This window comes from Sparus aurata, chromosome 10 (assembly GCF_900880675.1).
Source record: "Sparus aurata chromosome 10, fSpaAur1.1, whole genome shotgun sequence".
NCBI lineage: Eukaryota > Metazoa > Chordata > Actinopteri > Spariformes > Sparidae > Sparus > Sparus aurata.
In genome coordinates, this window is record NC_044196.1 from 28,100,168 (window position 1) to 28,123,645 (window position 23,478).

General features: G+C 40.5%; 1 protein-coding gene across 4 annotated transcripts; it reads right to left on the reverse strand.

Annotated features, from left to right (window-relative positions):
- Positions 1 to 3,938: 3,938 nt before the first annotated feature.
- chrnb1l (cholinergic receptor, nicotinic, beta 1 (muscle) like) lies at positions 3,939 to 23,184 on the reverse strand. Of its 4 annotated transcripts, XM_030429869.1 has the most exons (13): positions 22,465 to 23,184; positions 21,278 to 21,389; positions 20,217 to 20,927; positions 17,111 to 17,244; positions 16,832 to 16,876; positions 16,334 to 16,443; positions 15,327 to 15,435; positions 15,039 to 15,186; positions 14,624 to 14,809; positions 13,822 to 14,045; positions 13,536 to 13,714; positions 4,610 to 4,748; positions 3,939 to 4,435 (listed from the first exon to the last, which is right to left on the reverse strand). In XM_030429869.1, the coding sequence occupies exons 3-13, from the start codon at positions 20,314 to 20,316 to the stop codon at positions 4,295 to 4,297; spliced, it is 1,515 nt and encodes a 504-aa protein (XP_030285729.1). In that variant the 5' UTR covers positions 20,317 to 20,927; positions 21,278 to 21,389; positions 22,465 to 23,184; the 3' UTR covers positions 3,939 to 4,294. The 4 variants fall into 4 exon arrangements, with proteins under 4 accessions (XP_030285729.1, XP_030285727.1, XP_030285730.1 ...); XM_030429867.1 differs by having other exon boundaries at positions 20,217 to 21,389; XM_030429870.1 differs by having other exon boundaries at positions 15,327 to 15,384; positions 20,217 to 23,184.
- Positions 23,185 to 23,478: the final 294 nt, after the last annotated feature.

Consider the following 23,478-nt stretch of genomic DNA (forward strand, 5'->3'; position numbering starts at 1 on the left):
TGTCGAGGCCAACAAATGCCTCATTGTTGCTGGGGTGGAGCGACCCCACAGCTCAAGGAATCTGCCTCACTTTGATACAAGGAAAGAGGAAGGAGGGAGGAAGGGGTGTTTGAGGGTTGAAAGAGTTGTTAGGACAAAGAAGGGATGGGAAAGATGAAGGGGATGCCATGTAGAAGAGCATATGTAGGTAAGGAAGGTGAGTATAAAGGGCTTCGTGAGAGGAGGTGGATGAGTAGGAAGAAGATCAGGGGCCGGTGTCGGGCCCACCAGTGCTGTTGCCACTGGTAACCTGATTTATCTGATGTCCTCTTGGCTGCTTTTTCCTCCCTGGTCTTGGATCGCAAAGAACACAAAAAGAACATTGCTCTTTCCCCCCTCTGCTCTCTCTCCTCTTTCCCCTTTTACTACTTTCTTTTTTTCCAAGGCGTAAACACACATTTGTCTCGCTGGTTTAGCCGTTGCTCAACGCTCAATAGGGGCCGAAAAAGAAAACAGCTAAATCAGCCCAAAGAAGGGCTCGGGCAACATTCTCTCGGGGGGCCCTCCCTCCCATTTTGGAGGCCTCCTCTGGGTCTGAAGTGAGCAAGTGGAGTGCAAATCCAGTGATTGAAGTCCTTTAAGTGCCCTTGGAAGTCACTGAGGCATTGGCAATAAAACACGCTGGGCCCACGGCTTTTCCCCGAAAAGCTCCGAGTGTGCAAATGAGGGGGATGGCGCCCTTCTCTGCATGTCCCCTGTCTTTATCACCTTCAGTCTTCTTATGCAACCAGACTTGGCTTTTGTGCAGCAGCAGCAGGACAGGTCCAGTAGATTGCGGTCTCGGTCTTGTGGACTCATTCTTCTCAGGCAATGAGAGAGAGGGGGTCTGTTTTCTCCACAGAGCTTGGTAAGTGCCTCATGCAGGGTAGAAACATATTTGGACAGGTTGCACACAATGAATACAGTCTCAGTGTGGCTTTGTGCTGCGTGCCAGTGGCGACAGCTAATCAGTTACGAGGCTTCACATTGCAAAGGCCCGATGTATATACTAAACTGAGTCAAGGGTGACCCAGTGACAGTTTGGGTCACTGCACTGACCTTGCAAAGTATCTATTGGTTGTTTGGACCCAGTGTTAATAGTATTTTTGTATTATTTTGTTTTACAACATTCCGGTTATGCACTCAAGGATGGTGGTTTATGTCATGATCTGGATGAATACTTCAGTCAGTCAGTTGCTAATGCTAGCTAAGGTTAATGTTGCTAAAACTCAAGTTATACAGTAGGGTATACTGGGTGCATAATGTAGATTTTTGACATTTTGACGTTTTCTTTTTTCAACAAAATGGCAACTACCGTGACTTGATGCGCACGAAACACAGACAAGATATTTAAAAACAATCAATTCACAATCATGCTTTTAAAGAAAAGAGACTTTACTCTGCAACTTTCTACAAGCTCCTCCATTTTTTTTTTTTTTTTTTTTTTTAAAATGATTTGTCTACATAAAAATGTTATTTTTAGTATTGACCTTCGTTATCTATAGTGTGTATCTAAAACTCTGAACTTACTCATAACTTTGTACCACAAGCATCCGTCTTCATGCTTCAGCTAACGGAACACGTGGACTATCATTTTTTTATGAAATTCTTGATATAGCTAGTCTTGTGGTTAAACATACCCAGAGGAAACGAAAATTGGAAAAGAGACCTCAGTAGTGTCTCATTCATTTCTTCTAGACAACTATGAGATCTCTGTGAGACCAAAGTGAGGCTGTGGCTGATTTCTCCTGTTTCTCAATTGTTTCTCCTGAGAAACAGGTGCAGAAAATCTCAACTTGGGCTCCCTGTAAGTTTCAAAGGAGATCTCATCAAGCTCTCAATGAAGTTTCAGAATGTCTCCACAGTGCTGGAAAGGAGCAAGGTTTAAGCGGTAAAGTCTCTAGTCTCACCTATTGCTCCTAAGGAATTTTAGGAGAAACAAATGAGAAATGTTTGAGACCAAAAAAGACTACAACGAGACTGAAATGAGAACTCTCATTGAGCTCCTTTACGGCTCCATAGCCATAAAGGAGCAAGCTTTGAGAAGTAATATTTTCCTCTGGGTACCTTCAAATTCTATTTCCAGTTTGTCTGCCTTTCACAATATCATCGACTATGAATCTTGCTAGCACAACGTTAGCTTTCAGGCTAATAACGACACTTTCAGACTTATGATACTTAAGCGTATGATCTTATTTGCACAAAATCTTTGCCCTCTGTACGATCATATACAGTATTCCGACCATGTAGTGACGCTTACATTAGCAGTTAGTTTTGTTTACTCTGTCTGACATGATCTGCGCAGATTTGTAGGCATGTCAAAAAATGCGTTTAAATGACACTTCGTGATTGGCCTATGACCATTTCCCCCAAAATATGATCACTGTAAACCTCTCGCATAGTAGTTTAACATTTCTCATTTTGGCAATGCTGTTTGTTGCTGAGCCAGAGTTTAATGAGCTAAGTCGACTAGTTTACCGCCTGTTGTCAAGTCTAGATCTAAGGTTCTTCCTATTAACTTCAGTAGTAGACACATTTTTCATTCCATAAGAACTTTATTGAAAGGTAATGATAATTATAGCTACAACAAACCCTGAGATGCTTGTGAAATATTTAAGATTATCATTTCAAAATCCATGAAAATATTAATTGTTGGTCCTTTTTCTTTTGGCAAGTGACCATGGTATAAGCATGATAATGCTAATGCGAAACTGTCCCATGTGCACATCCTCCGTTAATCCGTGATAAGGAACATGTTGTCAGGCATTATCCCTCATGTGTAAGGCCCTCTCACCGCCTACATATCAGCAAGACACCAATGCTCATACTAAACAAGTATGACTGTCTTAATTCCCATGGCTGCCTTTGTAACCTCTGATATACACCTTCTCAATTCCTCGGAAAGACAGATATTGATGTTTAATTGCTAACTGACTTACACATTATATGTTAATAAATGTAGAGATGGATATATTTAGCAGAGCACACGGTGCAAGAATCATAGTTTGGGCATGCTCGTCCGTGTTTTAGCCACATTACAATAATTGATGCTGACTAAACCGATCGATGCTGCACTGCAAATAAAACACTTGATTCATTAGGAGGTAATGAATGGCTGAAATTGCAATGTTGTTGGCGCTGTCATGGAAACCAGATTTGGGATGTCCTGAAAAGTTATTTAAATGATGAAGAAGATGACAGAATAGCTGATAATGTGAACAAATAGCAAGAATCATTGAAATGTATGTCTTAATCTAAGCCTTGTGTATTGTTTCTCATTATTTGACATCTCATATAGATCTAATGGGGGGGTCTTTATCAAATGTGAGGTTATATGTTAGGTTAGAAGTACTATAACAATGACTATGTCTTTATATTTGAAAGATATACATCTTCATATAAAGGTCATATATATATATATATATATATACATATATATATATGGGAGAAGCGGAAGCTCACACATAGAACTGTTATTACCGATCACAGTCAGAATGGAGTACAATCAACTGAATCCTGTTATACAGATGGGATTTTGAGATCCTAAACAGAGAACAGTTCAAATGAATAAGAGTTATTCTAATAATAGCAAAACTTAATATCCACGTCATCTAACTGTTAAATATGTTTCATGAGCTTTTGGGGAATGTTTGAGCTCTTCAGGGATCCTAAACAGAAAATTAAGGATACATCTTCTTTATATTTAAAGGGAGACTGTTGACCAGTGTCCTTTCAGCAGCCATGTTCTTATCTTTTGAAGTATCATTATATTACTGCCCTCTACTGCCACAAGACAAACATTACAACCACCAAGTGTATTCACTGCTCATGCACAGGTCAGCAGAGAGTCAAAATCAAACCGTTGGGTTCCTGAGTGTTCCACAAGGAAGGTGACAGTACATACAAACAAACGCTGTCGCTTTAGAGAAACATGTATTTGAAGCTTTCAGACTCAAATAATAAAGATCACAATCTGATAAATACATGATTTAGACAAAAAAAAAAAGAAATAATGCAAAACATGTTCATCACACATACATTTAGCTTCTGTAGATCTATACATTGATTTTGTTTATCACGCAGATTGTGTTTCAGGCGTGTGCACATGCTTCTACTTAATGAAAAGATGACACAGGTTGACAACACAGATATGGAATAGGTATCAAGATATTTATGGAAAGTTTGAGCTGGGTATCCCACAGAATCAAGAAGTCAGTGATGACCAAACCCACCTCCAGCTGTGTGTGTGTGTGTGTGTGTGTGTGCGTGCTGTCTTTTATGGGAAGGGGTCATCGGGTGTGTAGTTGAAACTGGCATCCAAGAACATTGCCAGGGTGCCCAGGGTGGTGATGATGACAAACAACCACAGGAAGAGACGGTCCACCACCAGGGCGATGAACTGCCAGTCTCCTGTCATCTGGAGGTAACACACACACACACACACACACACACAATAAGCACTGAGTCAGCAGTGTACTGTTTGTATGCAGTGACACGTGAACATCATCGGGCGTGTTTGGAACACTGTGCTCAGAAGGACTGGAGTAAGAAGCTTCCTAACGGCGTGTCGTGTCGCGCACAATCTTCTCACCGTGTCGTCCGTGTCCTGCTTCTTCAGCTGCTCGGCCATGTATGTGACGGCGGCGATGGCCGACTTCAGGTTGGGTGGGAGGATCAGACAGAAGCTGTCGGTGTTCGGGAGCCGCTGAAGCTGCACGGTGCTCTCACATCTTAAACACAGGGGCACGCAGGGGAGGGTGGAGGGGATCGGGGGAAAGTAGAACAATATGCATTGAGATGCTGACAGTGAATGCAACACGGAATTTAGGCTTTTCTAGTCTACTCTTTAAAGCTTCTTCGGCACATACATTCCAGCAAATTACAAAGGTTGTTGTTCATCATCAGAGAGAAAGTTAAGCGTCACACACCTGTGTTTTGTGCTTTTACACATATAAACTAATAATAATACAATAAAAATGTCTGCTGTTACAATACTTTATGATTTAAGGTTAAATTATTATTATTATTTCAACATACAAGTTTTTAACACATGACGGTGTTCTGACGTATTGTGTTTGTAGTTAGCACCCTACATCACACCTGACAAACCGTCACAGAGCTGGGAATTGTGTTTACAACAGTGGCGCTGCACTCAGCAGCCATTGCTGAAAATTCAATATCTACATGATGCTGCTTTAAGTTTTTTTGTTTAATGCCAGGAGAAATTTGTCTTGGATTAAGGGAACTGAATTGAACAAGACATTATGAAAAAAATATAAATAAAATAAATAAATGTTAATGAGAGCACATGTGAGATTGCCTGAGAAGTCATTTACAGTGTTAAAACTTACAAAATGTTTTTTTAATGGTCTTTTTAATCACAATTTTGAATGAATCGTTAATTTTGCATAGATTGCTGCTTGGGAATAGTTTTTGTAAATTACACATATTCGCGTTCTGATAATGCTGTTTCTTTATGAGAAACTGAAACAAGTCTAGTTACCTACGATATAGTACTAAGAAATACTACTACTTCTATTAATAATAATAATAATAATAATGATAATAATAATTCAGAAGATCTATAGAAGTTATGGTACTGGTTTGTATTTCCTTTTGATTGTATTCTATTAAAGAGTGCATATATATATATATATATATATATATATATATATATATATGCCGTCTCTCATATATATATATATATATATATATATATATATATATATATATATATGTATATATATATATACATACACACATATAATTATCATCTATTTATCATCTATGTAAAGTATATACACAGTAGTTTAAGTATATATTTTCTAAGATTTACTATATATATTTACATACACTCATATACAGAGGTATATGCTGGTATACCTATATAGCTATTGTATCTAAGAAACCACACAACCAAAATGCAGTTTGGGGCTATTTGTCCCATGTCTCAGTCTTGACAAGCATGTCCTCTACAAGAAGTTTAAACACTCGGTGACACTCTTCACAGATGCTCCCTAAGCCCAGATTTATGTTGTGTATGTCATGAGTCACTAGCACAGCATTGTTCGCCCCATGCTCTAACAAACCACCACTGACATTAGCTGTCCACTGTAGGACGAACAACGTGGACGTAGACGTCAGTGAGGTCTCTTTCTTCTTAACACACAGAACAGTGTCCTTGTGCACCCTCCATGGACACTGACAAACAAAACTACTTTGGGCCGACTCCCGCTGCTCCTCTGAGCGCTGAGTGACAGCAGCAGCACACTCCTGACATAGAGGAGGTGACATTGACACAACGCCGGGTCAACATTGACGCGATGTCGTGACTTTCGACCCCCCTCCATTCTTCCTCTCACACAGCTGCTCCATAAACCAAAACATATGAGCAGAGACAGAGTCTTACTGACAGCGTTCCTGTAGTGCCTTCATGGCTTAGTGAGTAACTGCTCAACCATGAACGAATATCATTTTATAATGATGTCTATATTATGAAAAATGTAATATCTGAACTTCAATAATAAAAATAATAACAATAATAATAATGTATTTTCTTACTATATATCATTCTTTGTTAATCAAAAGAATGGCTTATGTGTAAGATAAGTAGACCAATAGATCTTAAAACAACTGAGGAGAAGTTATTTCCCAAATCAGAAATCCTGTATACAAGGCTTCACAGGGGGAAAAACACTTTCTTTACTCCACTTTTTTTTTTTTTTTTTTTTTTTTGCATTTGGCAAAAAACCTAAAAAGTTAATTTTTTTTAATATCTGACCCGACAATATAGAAGTCACACAGGCTTGTGTCAGATCACAATAACACAGGTTGAAGCCAGCACTTAAAAAGGGTGTTAACTATAAGCTACAGATTCCACGTCCTCCTGCTCCCCGTCACCGCGTTCACCCGTCACCTCCTGTAAAAACTGCATGTCCTCAGTGTCAGGTGAAAACAGTATATTTAAACTTCATAGTAGTCTTTTTTTTATATCTGTGTATTTAAACATTGGATTCTACATTGGGAGACAAATCCAGGCTCTTCTGAGAAAGTGAGAGTCGGCTTTTTAGAAATTCTCCTTGAAAATAGTGATGTTTCATCTTAGTAAAATGCAGAGATACATATTGCAATGGGACTAGGGATTAATTATCAGCCTGACATATTACTAGGCCTGATATTGAGCATTTTCCGACTATTGGTACTAGTGATTTTTCTGTCAGATTGCAGATGAAATAAATCAATTTAAAAAAAAGTGATGTTTCGGCCCTGATGCAGCATCCTCTCACACAATCAATATCTGATTGGTAATGCATCACAAATAACAGCCTGTAAACACTGAATAATCTGAATATGCAAAGTAGTAACTGTAACTGTAAATGTATGGAGGGGAAGAAAAAGTAGTAGAACATGGAAAGTACCTCAAGTTGATCATAAGATCAGTTCTAAGTTGTACTTAGGCTCCCTGCCATCACTGGATGTTCTAAATTTTGACAAGAATTTTCATTTCAACTCCAAATATCAATCGTCAGTCTCCTTGCTTTCTAATAATTAGTCTCGGTATCGACCTTGATAAAGCCCCTAAATAGTATCACACCAGCCAAGACACCCATCAACACGTTCACGTTCTGACCCATGACTAGTCAGTAGTAGGTACTGTGTTAGTACAGCTTCAAATCTGGCCTTTGTTTTGGTCTCAAACACAAACTTGCAAAGATATAGGTCTGTACTTGCACGGTTGTGACACTATGGCTTTCACAAAAATCTGTCCACAGATGGCCGGACATATTAACAGCTGGCAAAAAAATCCACTTCTGTCTTAGTTCCCCCTACAGTAGATGTCTCCAGGACCACATTTTACAATGATCGCACACGCACGCACGCACGCAAACACGCACGCGCACACACACACACACACACACACACACACTTAAGACTTAAAATATGAGAACATTACACGCCAATGCTGTCAATTTGCCCATCCTCATTGTACACCTTTTTTGGGTCATGATTAACACATTAATCATTTCAAATGCAGAAACTTAACTTAACTTACGAAAATAAAAAAAATACTACAGGATACCTCTATGCACTACTTATGGAAGTCATTTATATCACAGTCTGTTTTGTCAATCAGTATTCCTGCGGTAACCAGCGGCGTAAAGAATGCATATGCATGTCAACAGCAAACTTCTGTCCTCCAGCAAAACATCACATTATTGAACACTTGTAATGGAAAGCTTTGACTCCGAACTGTTCATCAGGTTTCTTTCTTGCTGCCCTGTGGAAATAAGCCACAAGACTGCAAGACTGACAAAAGAAGATAGTTGGTGGTTTGAGGGTGGAGGCGAGTGTGACGGGCAGGTGGATAGTTACAGGGGAAAGGGTTTGCCACACCTGCTCTGCGTCCATGTGTTTTCACAACCACATAAGGAATGACAGAGGTCGTAGTGAGGCATTTGTGTGCTTGTGTGTTTTGCACTTGTAGTATACGTGAGAGACTTTAACACACAGTAAACAGAGAAGATGAAGTAGCGTGACACATCAGGATTAGAATCTGCTAAAAAAAAACAGCAACTTTTTGCCACATTTAGCAACAAACCACGTTTAAAAAACATATGTGAATTTTTAATGTTACTTTTGACCAGATTTCCAACAATGTTTCTGAACTGTGTGATATTTAATTTTCTTGTGAAAATATAATGTCAATGTTAAATCAAAATGTTAAATCTAAATCTAAATGTTAAATTTAAATATAAATGTTAAATCTAAATCTAACTTAACATTCAGATTGAACAATAAGATTTAACATTTGGCATTTAGATTAAACATTTAATATTTAGATTTAGATTGAACATTTATATTTAAATTTAACACTTAGATTTAGATTAAACTAGGGAAATGAATTAATAAACGATATGATTAATCACAGAGTAGCTGTAGATTAAATACGATTAAACAACATTCCTAAATATGACCAAAAATGTCTTATTTTCTCTGTTTATTATTGTTGGAATGGAAAGATAAATGAAAGGAGGCCGATATGTTTAATATTTGTTTTTTATTCATAACAAATCCAAATTATGTTATTACTGAGATTGAAAAATAAGTCAATTTGGCTATTTCCTATGCCTCTCAGCGAATACAGGATGTGTTATTCAGATTTTAATCAAACTAAAAGATATATAACCCTAACACTAACCCTAACCTTAATTCTAAACAATTTGGATGGGTGGGTGAAACGTTTTCAGTTGTTTTGTTTTTTTAACAAACAACTGCACTTAAATGTGGCCCTTTTACCTATTCTTATTTTAGCCAGTTGCTGAGGCAAACTAACTGGTTAACATTTTCTGAATGTAAAGATGACCATACCCATAGAGTTTGTCGATTTTGGTCATTATTGGGCCTCTTGATTGTGGCTTGTGGAAGGTGATTATTCCTCATTTATTCATTGATTAATTGCCTTGCTTATATTTTTACTTGTCTTTTCATCATGTTTATGCTGTATTTTCTGCATATTTACATGCATTTTCTTTGCTTTCTCGCGGTTCTGTTTATCTATTTGTATGCCACTCGGTTAATTGTTTGTCTGCTCAGTTATCCAATCATCTGCTCATGTGTCAGACTAAATAGGCCCCTGATAAGGATCCTAACTAACTCCACTGACTTTGGTTTCATCCTATATCACTCTTGTCACATGATCTAAAACATTACTAAAGCAGAGAGCGAGACCTCTACATCGATATGTGTCCCTTCCTGAAGGCGGTCGACTAAAGACTCCAGTGCACCTGTCACATTGGCACTTTCAGTGCATGTCTACACTTCATGCAGTCCATGTGTGCGGTGTGTACGGGGTGAACATTGTGCATGACGTTAATAATGTGCAGAACCCCTGGCACCATGGAGAGGAAGGCGTCAGCGAAGGAACGGGATGAGTTATTGGAGTCACACGGAGACGGCGTGACAACAGATTGGGCGTTGGACAATATAAATGCGCTCCTGTAGGAGGTATGTGTGTGTGTGTGTGTGTGTGTGTGTACTGTACGTGTGCATTTTTGTGGCCACAGCTCAGGGCTGAGCTATGTGCCGCTCTACATGCTGCATGCCATTCACATTCCACGGCTTGTATTCATTACTGCGGATATACGGGGCCCTTCACACTGTGACACACACACATGAACATGTATGGTACTGTTACTGAATGTACTCTTTGTATGTTCATATGCGGAAAAAGCTATGCTGAAAAATATCATAAATATGTTGTAAAGGACAGACAGCACCTGACCTATTATCCCTCTGACAGAATCGCAAGTTAAAGAGCGATGGGCGAAGGCAAATACATCTACATGACACACACTGGGTGACGGTGCCTGACAGCCCGGCCACCATCTCTTCCACATCAAAACCGACAAAATCCTCCCCTGTGCCGATCACTCAGCACCAGCCTTCCCTTCCACTCATCTACCCCCATCTATTCTTCACCCTGCCTCCACCTCCTTTCTGTGGGCTTACCCCCTAATGCCTAACCTAAACAGAGGCTTAGTGGCTGGCGACTGTGGACGTGGGTGTGGGGCTTAGCTGGGGCTGAATTTGATGCCTTTGGAACGGGATGAGAAATGCCCAGCACAGCCTGGTTCGGGGGACTGCGGAGCTGTTTATGATGCCGCAGCCGGGTGGCAAGGCTCAGGCCTACTGGCAGATTAGCCAGGCTGAGCCTGAATGCTTGAGAGACAGCACAGTTTGACGCAATGTTTTAGATTGGAAAAAGGTATATTTTGATAACCTTTTTCACAGGCTGATATAAAGTGACTCACCCTACGACCAGCTCGTTGAAGCTTTTGATGCTTACACCTGCCCACAGTAAGTTAAGGAGAATGGAGTAGTCCTGAGTTAAATAGACTCACTTGAAAATGTTCCCAACATTGCTCAACGTTAACAATAAAATGACAAAACTGTGGCTGAATGACTTTATCTCAACCAAGCCTTCAGCCCCCAACATCTACTGAAAACCCAAATCCAAACCTGCCCCCAAAACTCTAACATTAGAAACGAATACAATCAAAATAGAAATATCAAAATATATGCTCATTATGTTTTACATAAAAAGTTAAATTTATTTAGAAATTGTCTCTTACTTTGATGACTGGCGACACTTTAACAACTGTCATTAGTTTTGGCTGTTGACCACAATAAATGACAATGTTGACCTGATGACATTCCCACCTGCATTTCGTGCCAGTTAACAAAGGCTAGCATGCTACTGTAACACACTAACCTTTGTGACCATGATATAACATGCTGGCATTAGGCATTTAGGTATGTCATGGCCTTACAGAGCTGCTAGCATGGTTGTAATTAACTGTTCAAGAAGGCCTGGGGACAAACATAGCAGCAGGTTTATACAGCAGGCTGAATATTGAAGAAGCAAGCTTATAAAAAATCAGAATTTCACTTTTTTTCCTGTAATTTTACACCGCACACAGACCATCTGCCCTCCAGCCCCACCCACCTCATCACACACCACTATAATGTCGCATGCATCAGCTCTGGCATTAGCTGTGTTTTTTTTCAGTGTTTCCCACACATTCATTTGTGGCAGTCTACCACAATATCAACAGCCAAGTGCGTAGTTGCCAACCCATGTCACATGATGCACTGGGGCCCAAAATTGATTGTGAGCCTCATAACCCCCACAATAAGACTTGTTTTACTGTCAGAATTTGAGCCATTCAGTCCAATAAAAATTGGAAAATCTAGAAGAGCTGCATGATTCAATTATTATATCCCCATTCAAGTAAGTTGGGCACTAAACCGGCTCGGTCTGCGAAAGTCTGGAGTGCTTATGCTGTATGCCGTGTCGTGTTGAGTCTCCGTTACTCAGTACCCTTAAGAATATTATTCTAGCGGATTTACAGGACAATAGTTACTTCAGCACAGCTAAGCTAAATGCTAACAAGCTCACAATGACAATGTTTAGCTGTTAAGCATGTTCTGTATAACCATGTTCACCATCTACGTTTAGCAAGTACGCATGCTAACATTTGCTAATACTTAGAATGGGGTCTATTCGCAGAGTTAATGCCTTTGATCACTTGAGACTGTATGTGACAGAATGTGAACAACCAGTCCACTCCATTTGGTGTTACACAGCAGAATCATTAATCCTGCTCTATTGCTTGTTTGAGAACCTTTCATGTGGCTGAATTAAATATGGTATTCAATATGTGAGGCTGAAGGAAGTGCACAGACTGTAACTGTCTTGGCAGATTCTCTGAGCTGCTGTGGTGACGGCGGTAATTCTGCCAAGTCCAGCACACAGTGTACTTTACTATAATAGCTAAGCTGGCATCAGAGCCAACTTTCGCACTTTGACACACTCTACAAAGAAGATTCATGCCTGTGTGGGCTTTTATTAACATTAATAGAAAGAGCTTTCTGCTGGTGTAATATCAGGATCAGTACATCTTAGCCCAGAGGGAGGCTGGATCAGGATGAATGACTTCACTTCAGCTCTATGCTGTTTAATAGTCATGGCAGGTAAGAATATTCTCTCACTAACTCGAACCAAGAGTCTATTCTAATTAAGTTTGCTTGTTGGACCTCTTACAATAGCATAACCCTCTTCTGTCATTCTTAGTATTTGCCATTTATCAAACTTTATTTACTTTGTTAACTGCAAATGAAAAATAAGTGTGACAAATATTTCTATGGAAGGCCACAGGGGACAATAAAATGATAATGTAAACTTAATTCAATTATTTCATATAAATGTATTTAATTTTCCACATGTGTTATTTTAGTCAAAATTGAAATATAATCCTCCTCCTCCTGAAAGAATTAAAAGTTATCAGCTTTACTACAAAATAGAAATCAGTATACAGACCAACATTAGAGAAGATGGTCTTCAAACACAGCTACTACATGTTACCTAAACCTAACCATGTATATGTGTTGCCTCAACCTTACCATGTATAGTTGTTACCTAAACTTAACCATGTGTTTTTGTTGCCTAAACTTAACCTTGTATATTTGTTACCTAAACTTAACCATGTATATTTTTGCCTAAACCTAACCATTTATATTTGTTACCTAAACCTAACCATGTGTTTGTGTTGCCTAAACCTAACCATGTATATTTGTAGCCTAAGCCTAACCAAATAGTGAAAGAAAAATGTACAGAAACAGAAAAACATTTTAATTAGTAAAGTTTGTGTAAAACCTGTAAAAACTTGCTCAAAGCAGGATATACAATTCAGTCTTCTCTCTGAGAGTGCTATACGTCGCAAACCTATGACAACACATCAGCGTGATGGTCAGTTGGTCCTGGGATAACATTAATCATGATGTTCGCAAAACAAAACCAACACGGAATATGAGATACACCTTGATGAATGACTTTAGAAGCAAAAGTGCTTCATCTACTGAAGCCTATTTGGACATTCAAAGCACATTCTTTCATATGATGCGTACAGATTAAGCCATGTCTGAGGTAGATTCCTTGTTAGTAAATGTGGCCTTACCTGCCTCTCCAGGGTAAAACTATATCAGGGTTGATCTTTCGAAAGAAGTACTCTCCTCCAGGCTGCCGGCCATTGAAGCATCGGATGGGTGTGTCATCATCAGACTCCTCCGTCTCCAGAAGTTCTTCCTGGATCGGCCTTGTCATGCCGATGTACTTGGGCAGGAAGTGAATGAATACCTGCATATTTGAGGTAAAGTAATAAGTAAAATCAGAAACCTCAAAGGTATCGACATGGCTGAGAGGTATGCTCAGTTAATTTGGATAAATGTTAAAACTAGCCTTACCCTTCGAACCCAGTTTGGCATTATGTGCGTGCTGGGAGTTCGGTGATGCAGATTGAGGACGACTACACTTAGGATGACGGAGAAAGTGACCAGGATCATGGTGAACATGACGTAGTTGACAATAATCGGGATGCCGAGGGACGTCTCGGGGACCCTGTCAGCCAGCAGGAGCATGAAGACAGTCAGAGCGATGAGGACAGAAATGGAGAGAGTCATCTTCTCTCCTGCGGACGGCAAGGAAAGTTTGGAGAATTAATCATGACAGCCAAACAGAAAGTGTTACTCCGCTGGGTCCTGTTTCATGTTGACAAGGGCAAACTTGAACACATAACTACATTTGACTGGTCGTGTGTATTGTCATGCGCTTGATTAATTGTCTTTCAGATATAGGCATGTTTGAGAGTGTAGGGTTTATTTAGTTGGATGTAGGTAAGAGGACAGTTGCCTGATTTAGTCCTGTGTCATGAGTTTGTACTCCAGAAGTTCAGCGTGGTCAAATTGTTTGCCATCAATCCTGTTGAATCTATAGTTTCTGCTATGTCAGTGAAACATCACTCTGGCGTCTGGCCACAGAGTACAAAAGATTGACAATGTACAATCCCCATCAAGGTCACCCTCCTTCAATCTATAATACATCAGTGAATTCCTTCAAAGGTTGCCCCGCCTGATGGAGCAGTCAGTGTTAGACACATGCTTCTTGTCACGACATCAGACACTGCATCAAGGGGTTAGTCTCCATTCCTCCATCCCGTCTTGGCAGGGATGAGTAGTCACCATGTCAAAACATGTCAGATGTGCTGACCTGCTCCAGGAGGCAGGTAGAAGACAAATATAGCCAACACGCTGGTGAGGATGCAGGGCATGATGATGTTGATGATGTAGAAAAGAGGCTTCCTTTGTATGATGAGGTAGAAGGTGATGTCCTCATACAGGTCGTCCTTAATGTTCTTTCGCGAGGGCTTGTGACAAATGGCCCATTCTCCATTTTCTGTGGAGAGAGAGAGAGACTTGGTAAGCGATGAAGAAGCTGACATCATAAGGTGAGCTGTTAACCATAATGTGTAGATTAGCCCTTTTTTTTTCGTTTGATTATTATGCATCTTTAGCACATACAGTACATTATGATAAAAAGGCATTGTGTCATTGTGAAAAACGACCTTAATATTCATTAAATCTCACACGGTACACATAAGCAGGACTCTGTAGGTTTCACCAACCAGTGAAAGCATTCTCATCTATAACAATCTCTTTGATCTCTTTGCTGTCATCATCCAGATAGTACTGCAGTTCCACCTCGGAGGAGTCGTAGGTGTATGAGCGGAAAACCATGCTGCAGTTCTGCCAGTCAAAGGGGAAGTAGGACACCTGCGGGAGGGGAAATCTCAAGTTACGACATCAATTTTCAAAAGGAAAGAAGCATGTTCACAAATATTTCTTGAGAAGGGGAGTCAAAGACCTAGAGATATATTAGTTATTGAGGGTTTTGTGCTTTTGCTTCTGTGTACCTCTATAGAGCAGGAGCTGCGGTAGATGGCTGGTGGAAGCCAGTTGACAGTCCCATCGCTGTAAACCAGGACGTTGACATAGAGAGCCACATCAAACTGACCGTCATTACTGTAGAAATAGACAAAATTTATGCACATTTCCCTGACTTTCACTTCTAAATTCTACATTCTGTTAAAATGTGTTGTCCTTATGTGAACTATTGATGACATGTATCTAATATTTAAGAAAAGGCCGATTCTCCCATCGTTTGTCTGATAATGCAGGTCTTGTTATAAATACTGTTAAAGTAATGTAACATTCCTCAAGGTTTAGTTTATTTTGTGTTTGTAAAATTTAAAAATTTAAAAGCTAAATGTTAGCTTAATGCTAACATCTGCATGCAAACACGCTCGCGTTGACAATGCTGACACGATGATGTTTAGAAAACTTTTAGCAAGCCCATCGTCACAGTTCAGCTTTGAAGCATGCCAACATTTGCTTATTAGCGATTTGTGAAATCAGTGAATTTCCATACCAAATTTCACAGTAGTTTGCTAACAGTTTACAGAGATTTTTCGCCAAAAACCACAAATGTCAACATCATGGTGGTTCTTAACTCATTGGGCTGGATAAATCTTGATGACAATATTTCATGGCAGTTCATTTAATAGGTGAAATATTTCAGTCTTCTATGTTCTACATCACTTCGCTGGCAATCCCGAGAGCTATTTATGCAAGTGTGGCTAAAAGCTACAAACTCATGTATTTTTTTCATTGTTTAGCAAAATTGCTGACATTATAATGTGAATAATGTTGTTTTGCTTTTTCATAGAAAATTTGTCTTTGGGGAAATTATCTGATGATGGATGATATGGATCTCTCATTTAAGAGTCTTCGGGCTGTATTTTAATAATACATTCCTATATTGGTTTTATTGTTTAATTACAATAATGTTTTATTTGCATGCTCCTTGAGTTTAATTTTCTACTTGCTGAGTATGCAGTGGGACTGTGGACAAGACACTCACTTGTTTATGAGGTAGATGTCAGGACGCCACACCTTGTTGGGAGGAATCCTCAAAACATCAATGTCGTCATATTCCTCTGGCTTCCACGACAACCTGTAGTCTGACCATGCCTGGGAGGGAGGGAGGGAGAAAGGAAGGAAGTGCAAGGAAAGTGAAAGTGAATAACATGCAGATTGGAGCAGACAAGAGGTGAAATCATTACCGTGGTGCCCTGATGTCCCTGTCATTTACATGGTACTCTCTTAAACCGCCATGATCTAGACACAAACGCGCACACACACCACTGTCACAAACACTCAAACCGTCCGGGATTCTAATTAGGGAGGGCGAGGGACAGAAATGAAAGAGTGAGCCAGAGAATAAGAGAGATAAAGCAAGAAATAATTTGCGGTTATAGAAAGTGACAAGTCCATTTGAGGGCAGAGTGGCAGAGAGAAAGAGGAGTCAGGGCGGCAGAGCGAGGCTTGGTGATGAAGATGAATGTTTCCATGCCCGTACCAGATTCATGAACACGTTGGTTGTCATCTCTTCGTTCTTCTCGTTCTGTTTGGGGATAGAGAGACGCAGACACAGATAAAGAGACATTAGTGATGCCACCATATCTTGTTGTGTATGAGAGGGCTGTTAATTTCAATGCTTCTCTTTAGAAATTAATTGTGCAAGTGGCACTGCATTTTCACAAGATGGCTTACTTTAACAACTTGATATATAAAAGACTGAATTAACTCATCAGGCTGTGTTTGCATGTTTGTTTCCGTCTTTCATCTGTTCATTTACCAAGCTGACGAGCTGCGACAGGGTCATCCCCACCCGGACCGTCACCTTGTCCTCCCAGTACTTTGCCGGTCTGACTTTCATGTTGTAGTTCTGAAAGAGCTTCTGATGGAGCCTCCGCTCTGTTTCCGAGGCTCCTGGATGAAAGGGTGCATGCAGAGAGACAGAAAATGATGAGAGGGGAAAATGATACCTAATGAGCCAAGAGGCACCGCTACCCCGAAAAAAATAAAAAGCAGAGAACGGTCATATTGATGAAAAATGAAGAACGTCAAAGAAGAAGAGTTATAACAAGGCTGGCAAACGGCCGACTGCAGTTTGTGTCACAGTAGTGCACATTTCTGAGGACTTCTGGGGATATTTCCAGCTGTTTATATGAAATTAAACAGGGTGTTTTTTCAGGAGACCTGGAGACAGTTCCAGACGTTTTTCTTGCAACCAAAACGGATTTGTTTCCGTGATCACGGCGACCAAAACAGGTTTTTAAAGCCAAACCATGATGTTTTCCTAACCCTATCCAGGTGTTTTTTTGTGGCATAACCTAGTCTAAACAGTGCAAAAGGACAGCGTTGTGACAAGAAAAATAGAAAAAATAGAAAAATAGAAAAATTCAACTCAAAATCAAGATTCATCCAGTTTAAACTTTTCAGCGGTTTAGCAGGAACAGTCTTGGCTGACATGTATTCAGGTGATTGGGTCGGCAAAAACCATGACTAGTTTTCACCAGTTTTTCAATGTCAATTTTCATTTGTGTTTGAAGGCTATCGTCTTTTTTCTTCAATTAGTTTCTTGTGATGTTATTTTTGGCGCGTGTTTACTGTGTATCTTGAAAGGTGTGTAGTTTTGGAAAAGAAATGAAGACACAAAAAGAGGTCATATTTACAGCATTTGTAAGGTAATGATACAAAGTTAGAAATATTTATGATATGCAGTATTTCCATGACCGAACAAACAAGCTGTCCTCAGGGCGGAATAACAATGCAGTTTGGAGCTACCGAGGTCGCTAACTAGAAGGATCCTGCGAATGTAAATAAAGTGAAACAGAGTGAAATTGTGCCTCGTCCTTGTTCAGTTTCTCAGGTCGTGAATATCATTGAATGAAGATTTTCCGCCTCTGATTAAAATCTCGCTACATCATGTTTGATTCATGGCGAGTAAATCAAACACAAAAAGGAAGAGAATGAATGCAGAATCAAAGCAGGGCTGAAACTGAAGTACTTTATCACTACATAAGTACTCAGTATTTGTGGGTCTGACCACACCCATCTCAAACTTAGCCTTTATTTCGATCTCAACTATACACCTGTAAAGCTTCCAGACTGAAACTTTCACAGTGTGACACTACCCGGTCAACAAAATCCATATACAGACACACAGACAGACAGACAGACAGACAGACGTAATCACCTGGCAAAGCATTCAGAACTGCGTCAGCGGTAGTTCCTGCTACAATAGGTGTCTCCAGGAACACATTCTGCCATCATGACACACGCACGGACACACAGTCACAATGTGCAAACAATACAATCTGATGCCGTCACGGCTGGTAAAGCCCAAAGCCGCTTAAATGAGATAATATAGACGATATAACCACAGCGCATGACACGCGCAGCTGACACCCAGACCACAGCATGTTTGCCCACAGGCTCGCAGTGGTTAGGGGTTCAATTCTCACTGGGATGACCCATGCTAAAAATATACCCAGTGCGCCGTGCACTAGTGTGGGTGGGCTGGTGCTCGGTTTTTCTGATCCAGATTCTGATTTGTCTTATTGTCATGCAAATTGCTTAAATGATTGCCCTGATCTGAAAATAAAGTGGAGGTGAATGCGAGGAGATTCAGTTAGATTCTGAGGAACATCTTTATCAGAAAGTTGAGTTTTGATAATCGCCCTTCATTTACTGTGAGATGTGTGACTTGGTCGCAATCACGGGCATCTCAAATGTGTTACAGTACCTACTGGTGACGCGCTGACAGCCCAAATATGTGGCAAAACAACATGCGGAAAAGGCGGAGAAGGACAGACAGGACACATGAAAGCAGCAGTCAGCAGGGCAGGTGCTATACGATGGGTAGCAAAGGTGACAGAGCTAATGTAATTGATATGCGGCGGGGGAATGGGATCAAAGGGATGCCTGGGATACGAGCTCTATCGGGGACAAAAATAGACCCTGATTAACAAACAATGATGTGTTAATGTGATTCATTATATGTTCTAGAGCAGATCAGTATTTATTTATTTTTTTTTTGCTTTTAAAGACTAACAACATGGACATCTTTATAGAAGGGCTTTCTCCCCACTGGGATTTCCCACTTTGTGTCTCCTGTGTGCTTGCGCTACGTCCTCTTGCCCCTGGCTTCCCTCTTTGGGGAAGTACTGTTGTAAAATCGCCACAGCTGTAGGAAAGAAGGACAGGAACAATTCGCCACAACCCCTGTGGAGGTCACAAACCAGTGCGGGGCAGCTATTTGCTTTCCACTCCCGTTGTGGGGTCGGAAGGTTAAAGTTAAAGCCCTTCATCTGAGCTCTGATTAGCACTAGTTATCGCAAATTTAATTTAATTCAGATTCCCCGACCCCGAAATAAACCAAAGGAAGTGAAATCAATACCACTTTAACTGATCTGACAGAGTGCGGCGGGATGTGAGATGCTTTTCTGTTATCTGCTCATATCGTAGCACTCTTGAGTACAGAAATGACTCAATTGTTAAATGCACGGCTGCGAATGGAGGCAGAAGGATTCCCAGCCAGACAGGAAATAGGTACAGTAGCAGTGTCCGGACTGAGAGAGGAATGGGAACACTGCACCGCAGGTTGCCAACAAGCACAGGGCAACTGTTTGTTTTCCAAGCACGATACAGGGTCAAAGGTCAAAGTCAAAGGGAGCCAAGCATGTTTATTCATCATATCTTTCAATTGCTCCCTTTCACTGTACAGTTCAACAGTTGTACATTTTCATTCAAAAGGTACATTCATTTCTTAATGTTTAGAATTAACAAATTCAGAATAAGGAAAAAAAACATTTTGCTTTATGTCAGTTTTATCAAATATATCTTGAGAAATAGTCCAATCATTCAAACAAATGAAGCGTTACACAAAATGTCCTTACCAGTGAAAGTGAGACAAAGGCAGCTGCACATGAGGATGAATGTGTTCATCCTCACAGGAATGTTCATCCTCATCTTCATGTGTCCAATCATGACAGTCATGGCATCGTACACCTTTATGTGCCACCTAAAGGCCCCGCTCTCCGCTATTCGGGCACTTTGAACCCTCCGCACCCTCACCTGGAATCTCGATGGAACGTCTTGAAATATCAAATTCAATCTAGCTCAGGCATTCGTATGCACACCTTCAGCTTGATCGCAGCTAGTTGGCACCTTCAGCAGAACGCGCTGTTCAGATTACGACTGTCTCTCCTTTCCCTGTGTATCTTTGTGGCCATGGCTGAAACCAGGGTCTGATTGGATGCGCGTGCTGGGAGTGACAAGAGGGCGGAATGTTTTTGTACTGGGAAGCCTTTGGGGCAGGCACCTGTTGGTGCTCACCAATCTGAGGTTAGCACTGTGGGTATGGTGGGTGGGAGGAAGAGGAAACGGAGGGGGTGGGGTGGTGTAAAGGAATGGCAATGGGCTACGGGTTATGACAATGGAGATATTTTTGGGAGGAGAACAAGTGGGATGGGTGGAGCCTGAGGTTGATTGAGGGGTTGACCGATGAATGAATGATCGGTGGTTGCTTGGAGCTAAATTGGTTAATAGGTGACATCTCCTGCTCATTCCACTTTCAATGCCATCTTCATCCTGTAATTGACCTCCACCTGTATGATTATTTTGCGTTAAAACAAATGTGCACAATCTTTTTCATCCCTTTAAAGATTAGTTTCCACCCTCCCTCCTCGCTTGGTCATTCCAATCGTGCTGCTTTTTGTCTGGCAAAAAAAGGCTCTTGGAAGTACAGGTGGAATTCAAGCTGTGCGTTACATTTCAGGGTTGATCATCAATTTCAATTTATTTTCATTAAAAACTAGAATGGCATACCTCCACCGAGGTCTAGTCGGCCCCTTCATTCGCATTAAATTTTACTCGCTCACACTCAATTTTTTCATCAAGATCCATGTATTATTCCGTGAGGATTTAATGAAAATGAATGAAAAACACCCTGTCTCACATTGCTCAAGAAGGTGAGGAAAAATTACTGGATCCGTCCCTTTTTTTCCAGATGTGCACCATCTCCAGCTAATGAGGTCTATTCTGGGCTGGGACCTGTCCTCCATCCAAGTCTGACAAACCAACCAACAGACGGACACAGATGAAGACATATTCTTCTTAGCAGAGAGAATGAATCAAAGCCAATGTGTGTGTAGAATTGTAATATATCCACTTTCCAAACTGTCCCAGTGGTAGAATCAAAATTTATACTGTGGCAGACAGCAATCATGCAAAGGTCGGGTTGGGATGGGGTAAAGGAATGGCAATAATGCCCAAAGTTCCTGGAATTTTAAGTAGAGGAACTACATTTCAAGGAGCTAAAAGGTTCCTATCGCCTGTTGTTTCCTGTGTTTCAAAAGACCCTTATGATCATCGTGGGCCCAGTTGTCACATGCTTTCTTCTCTAACTATGTTGATGTGTCAGAGAACAAGAAACAAAATCAGACTTGTTTTTGGTGTCAGATTTTTAAACATCGGAATACATGACCATTGAGAAATGTTCAGCATCACGAGCCCCACGCTTAAATTTCCCTGTACTTTTGGGAGGTATTAACCACTGACCAGGGACTTCTTTGTGGGTTAAATTATTTCCCCTGAACTGCATTTGATTCTTCGGACCCCGATCACCCTAAGTTCCTCGCAGGTTTCCTAGTCCCTGGGGAAGGTTCCTGCAGTGGAAAATGCTGCTGTAGACTGGACCAACTTTGGCCGGGATTGTTTCATTCTATGCAATCAGAAAGATTAAAATTGCACAAAAATGTGTGGCTTTAGGCACATAGAGGCTTTCACTAATGGGAATTTTGGGTTAGAACAAACTGATGACCATAATTGAGATGGAACCTGCAATAACCTCCATATACTGCAACAGTAAAATGAGCCATTCTTGAAATTAAAAAGCAAAAGTAAGAACAGGGATTGGAACCACATCACTGACACAATTTGGTGATATCAGAGGGGTCGAGACAAGAGAAAAAAGTTAGAGATAAAGAAAGTTAGTCAAGCAGTAAAGCCACTCTTCAGCAGAGCAAAGCTGACATGATGTGATTTTATGTCGCTAGGCCATCAAAGATAGGGGATTAAAATGAGAGAATATACTGAAAAAATACTCTCATAAGAACCTTAAGAAGGAAGGAAGTCCAAAATTACCAAACTTTTTGGCAGGAGCATCGAGGTGTTGTCAGTAGTGATAGAGAAGTTGTATAGGCTTCATGAGTTCGAACATGGAAAGAGCAACCCACTCTTGCCAATATTGAATCTGAGGCGATCTCGAGGCAAGAAAGGAGAAGCATGTCAAATAAGATATAAAAATAGAGATGGATGTTGTTGCCATAGAAATGGTGATGGAGGTTCTGAGACGCGAAGACTATGAGAGTTATGATCGATGAGGTGAGGGCCCGGGGGCGATCTCTGGATCCTGCTGCTACTTGGATCCCTCATGCTGCTTTTTATGAAGTTGATGTCGGCACTTCAGGGGTCATAAATTTAGGTTGTTACACGAGATAAGAAAATACCCACTGTCTTCTCGCCACCTTCTCCGACTCTACTTTACCTCCCTTCTCTCTCTCTCACGCTGGCCGGTGCAAAAAAAACAAACAGCCCATAAATCAGAGCCAAGTCTGGGAGTTGAGAGACTTGCCCTCCGAGTGCTGCCACTACAGGTATAAAATACATCAGTCGATACGGAACCCGCGCATTTTTGTGTATCTATCGCACGGCAGTTTCACGCAAGGTCAAAGTGTTAGATAATAACCGCAGGATGGAAATGAGTGCGATTCAGGCAACGCTGCAGCCAGGTCTATCAGCACCGTCGCTGTAATGAGCTGCTGAGAATGACTGCAGACTTTCAGCCTTCAAATGTACGGAAGAGGATTAGGGCCACACATGAATTTTTTTTGTAGTTCTGACTTTAAAGTCAGAATTCTGAGAAAAAAGTCAGAATTCTGAGATTAAAGTCAGAATTCTGACTTTTTTCTCAGAATTCTGAGATTAAAGTCAGAATTCTGAGAAAAAAGTCAGAATTCTGACTTTAATCTCAGAATTCTGAGAAAAAAGTCAGAATTCTGAGAAAAAAGTCAGAATTCTGAGAAAAAAGTCAGAATTCTGACTTTAAAGTCAGAATTCTGAGAAAAAAGTCAGAATTCTGAGATTAAAGTCAGAATT

Coding starts and splice junctions, on each gene's coding strand:
- chrnb1l (XM_030429869.1), bottom strand. CDS start 20,316: ATGACTGTCATGATTGGACACATGAAGATGAGGATGAACATTCCTGTG. Junction 14,810..15,038: donor AGATGAGAATGCTTTCACTG/GTTGGTGAAACC, acceptor CTCTCTCCACAG/AAAATGGAGAATGGGCCATT. Junction 14,046..14,623: donor CTACCTGCCTCCTGGAGCAG/GTCAGCACATCT, acceptor TGCCGTCCGCAG/GAGAGAAGATGACTCTCTCC.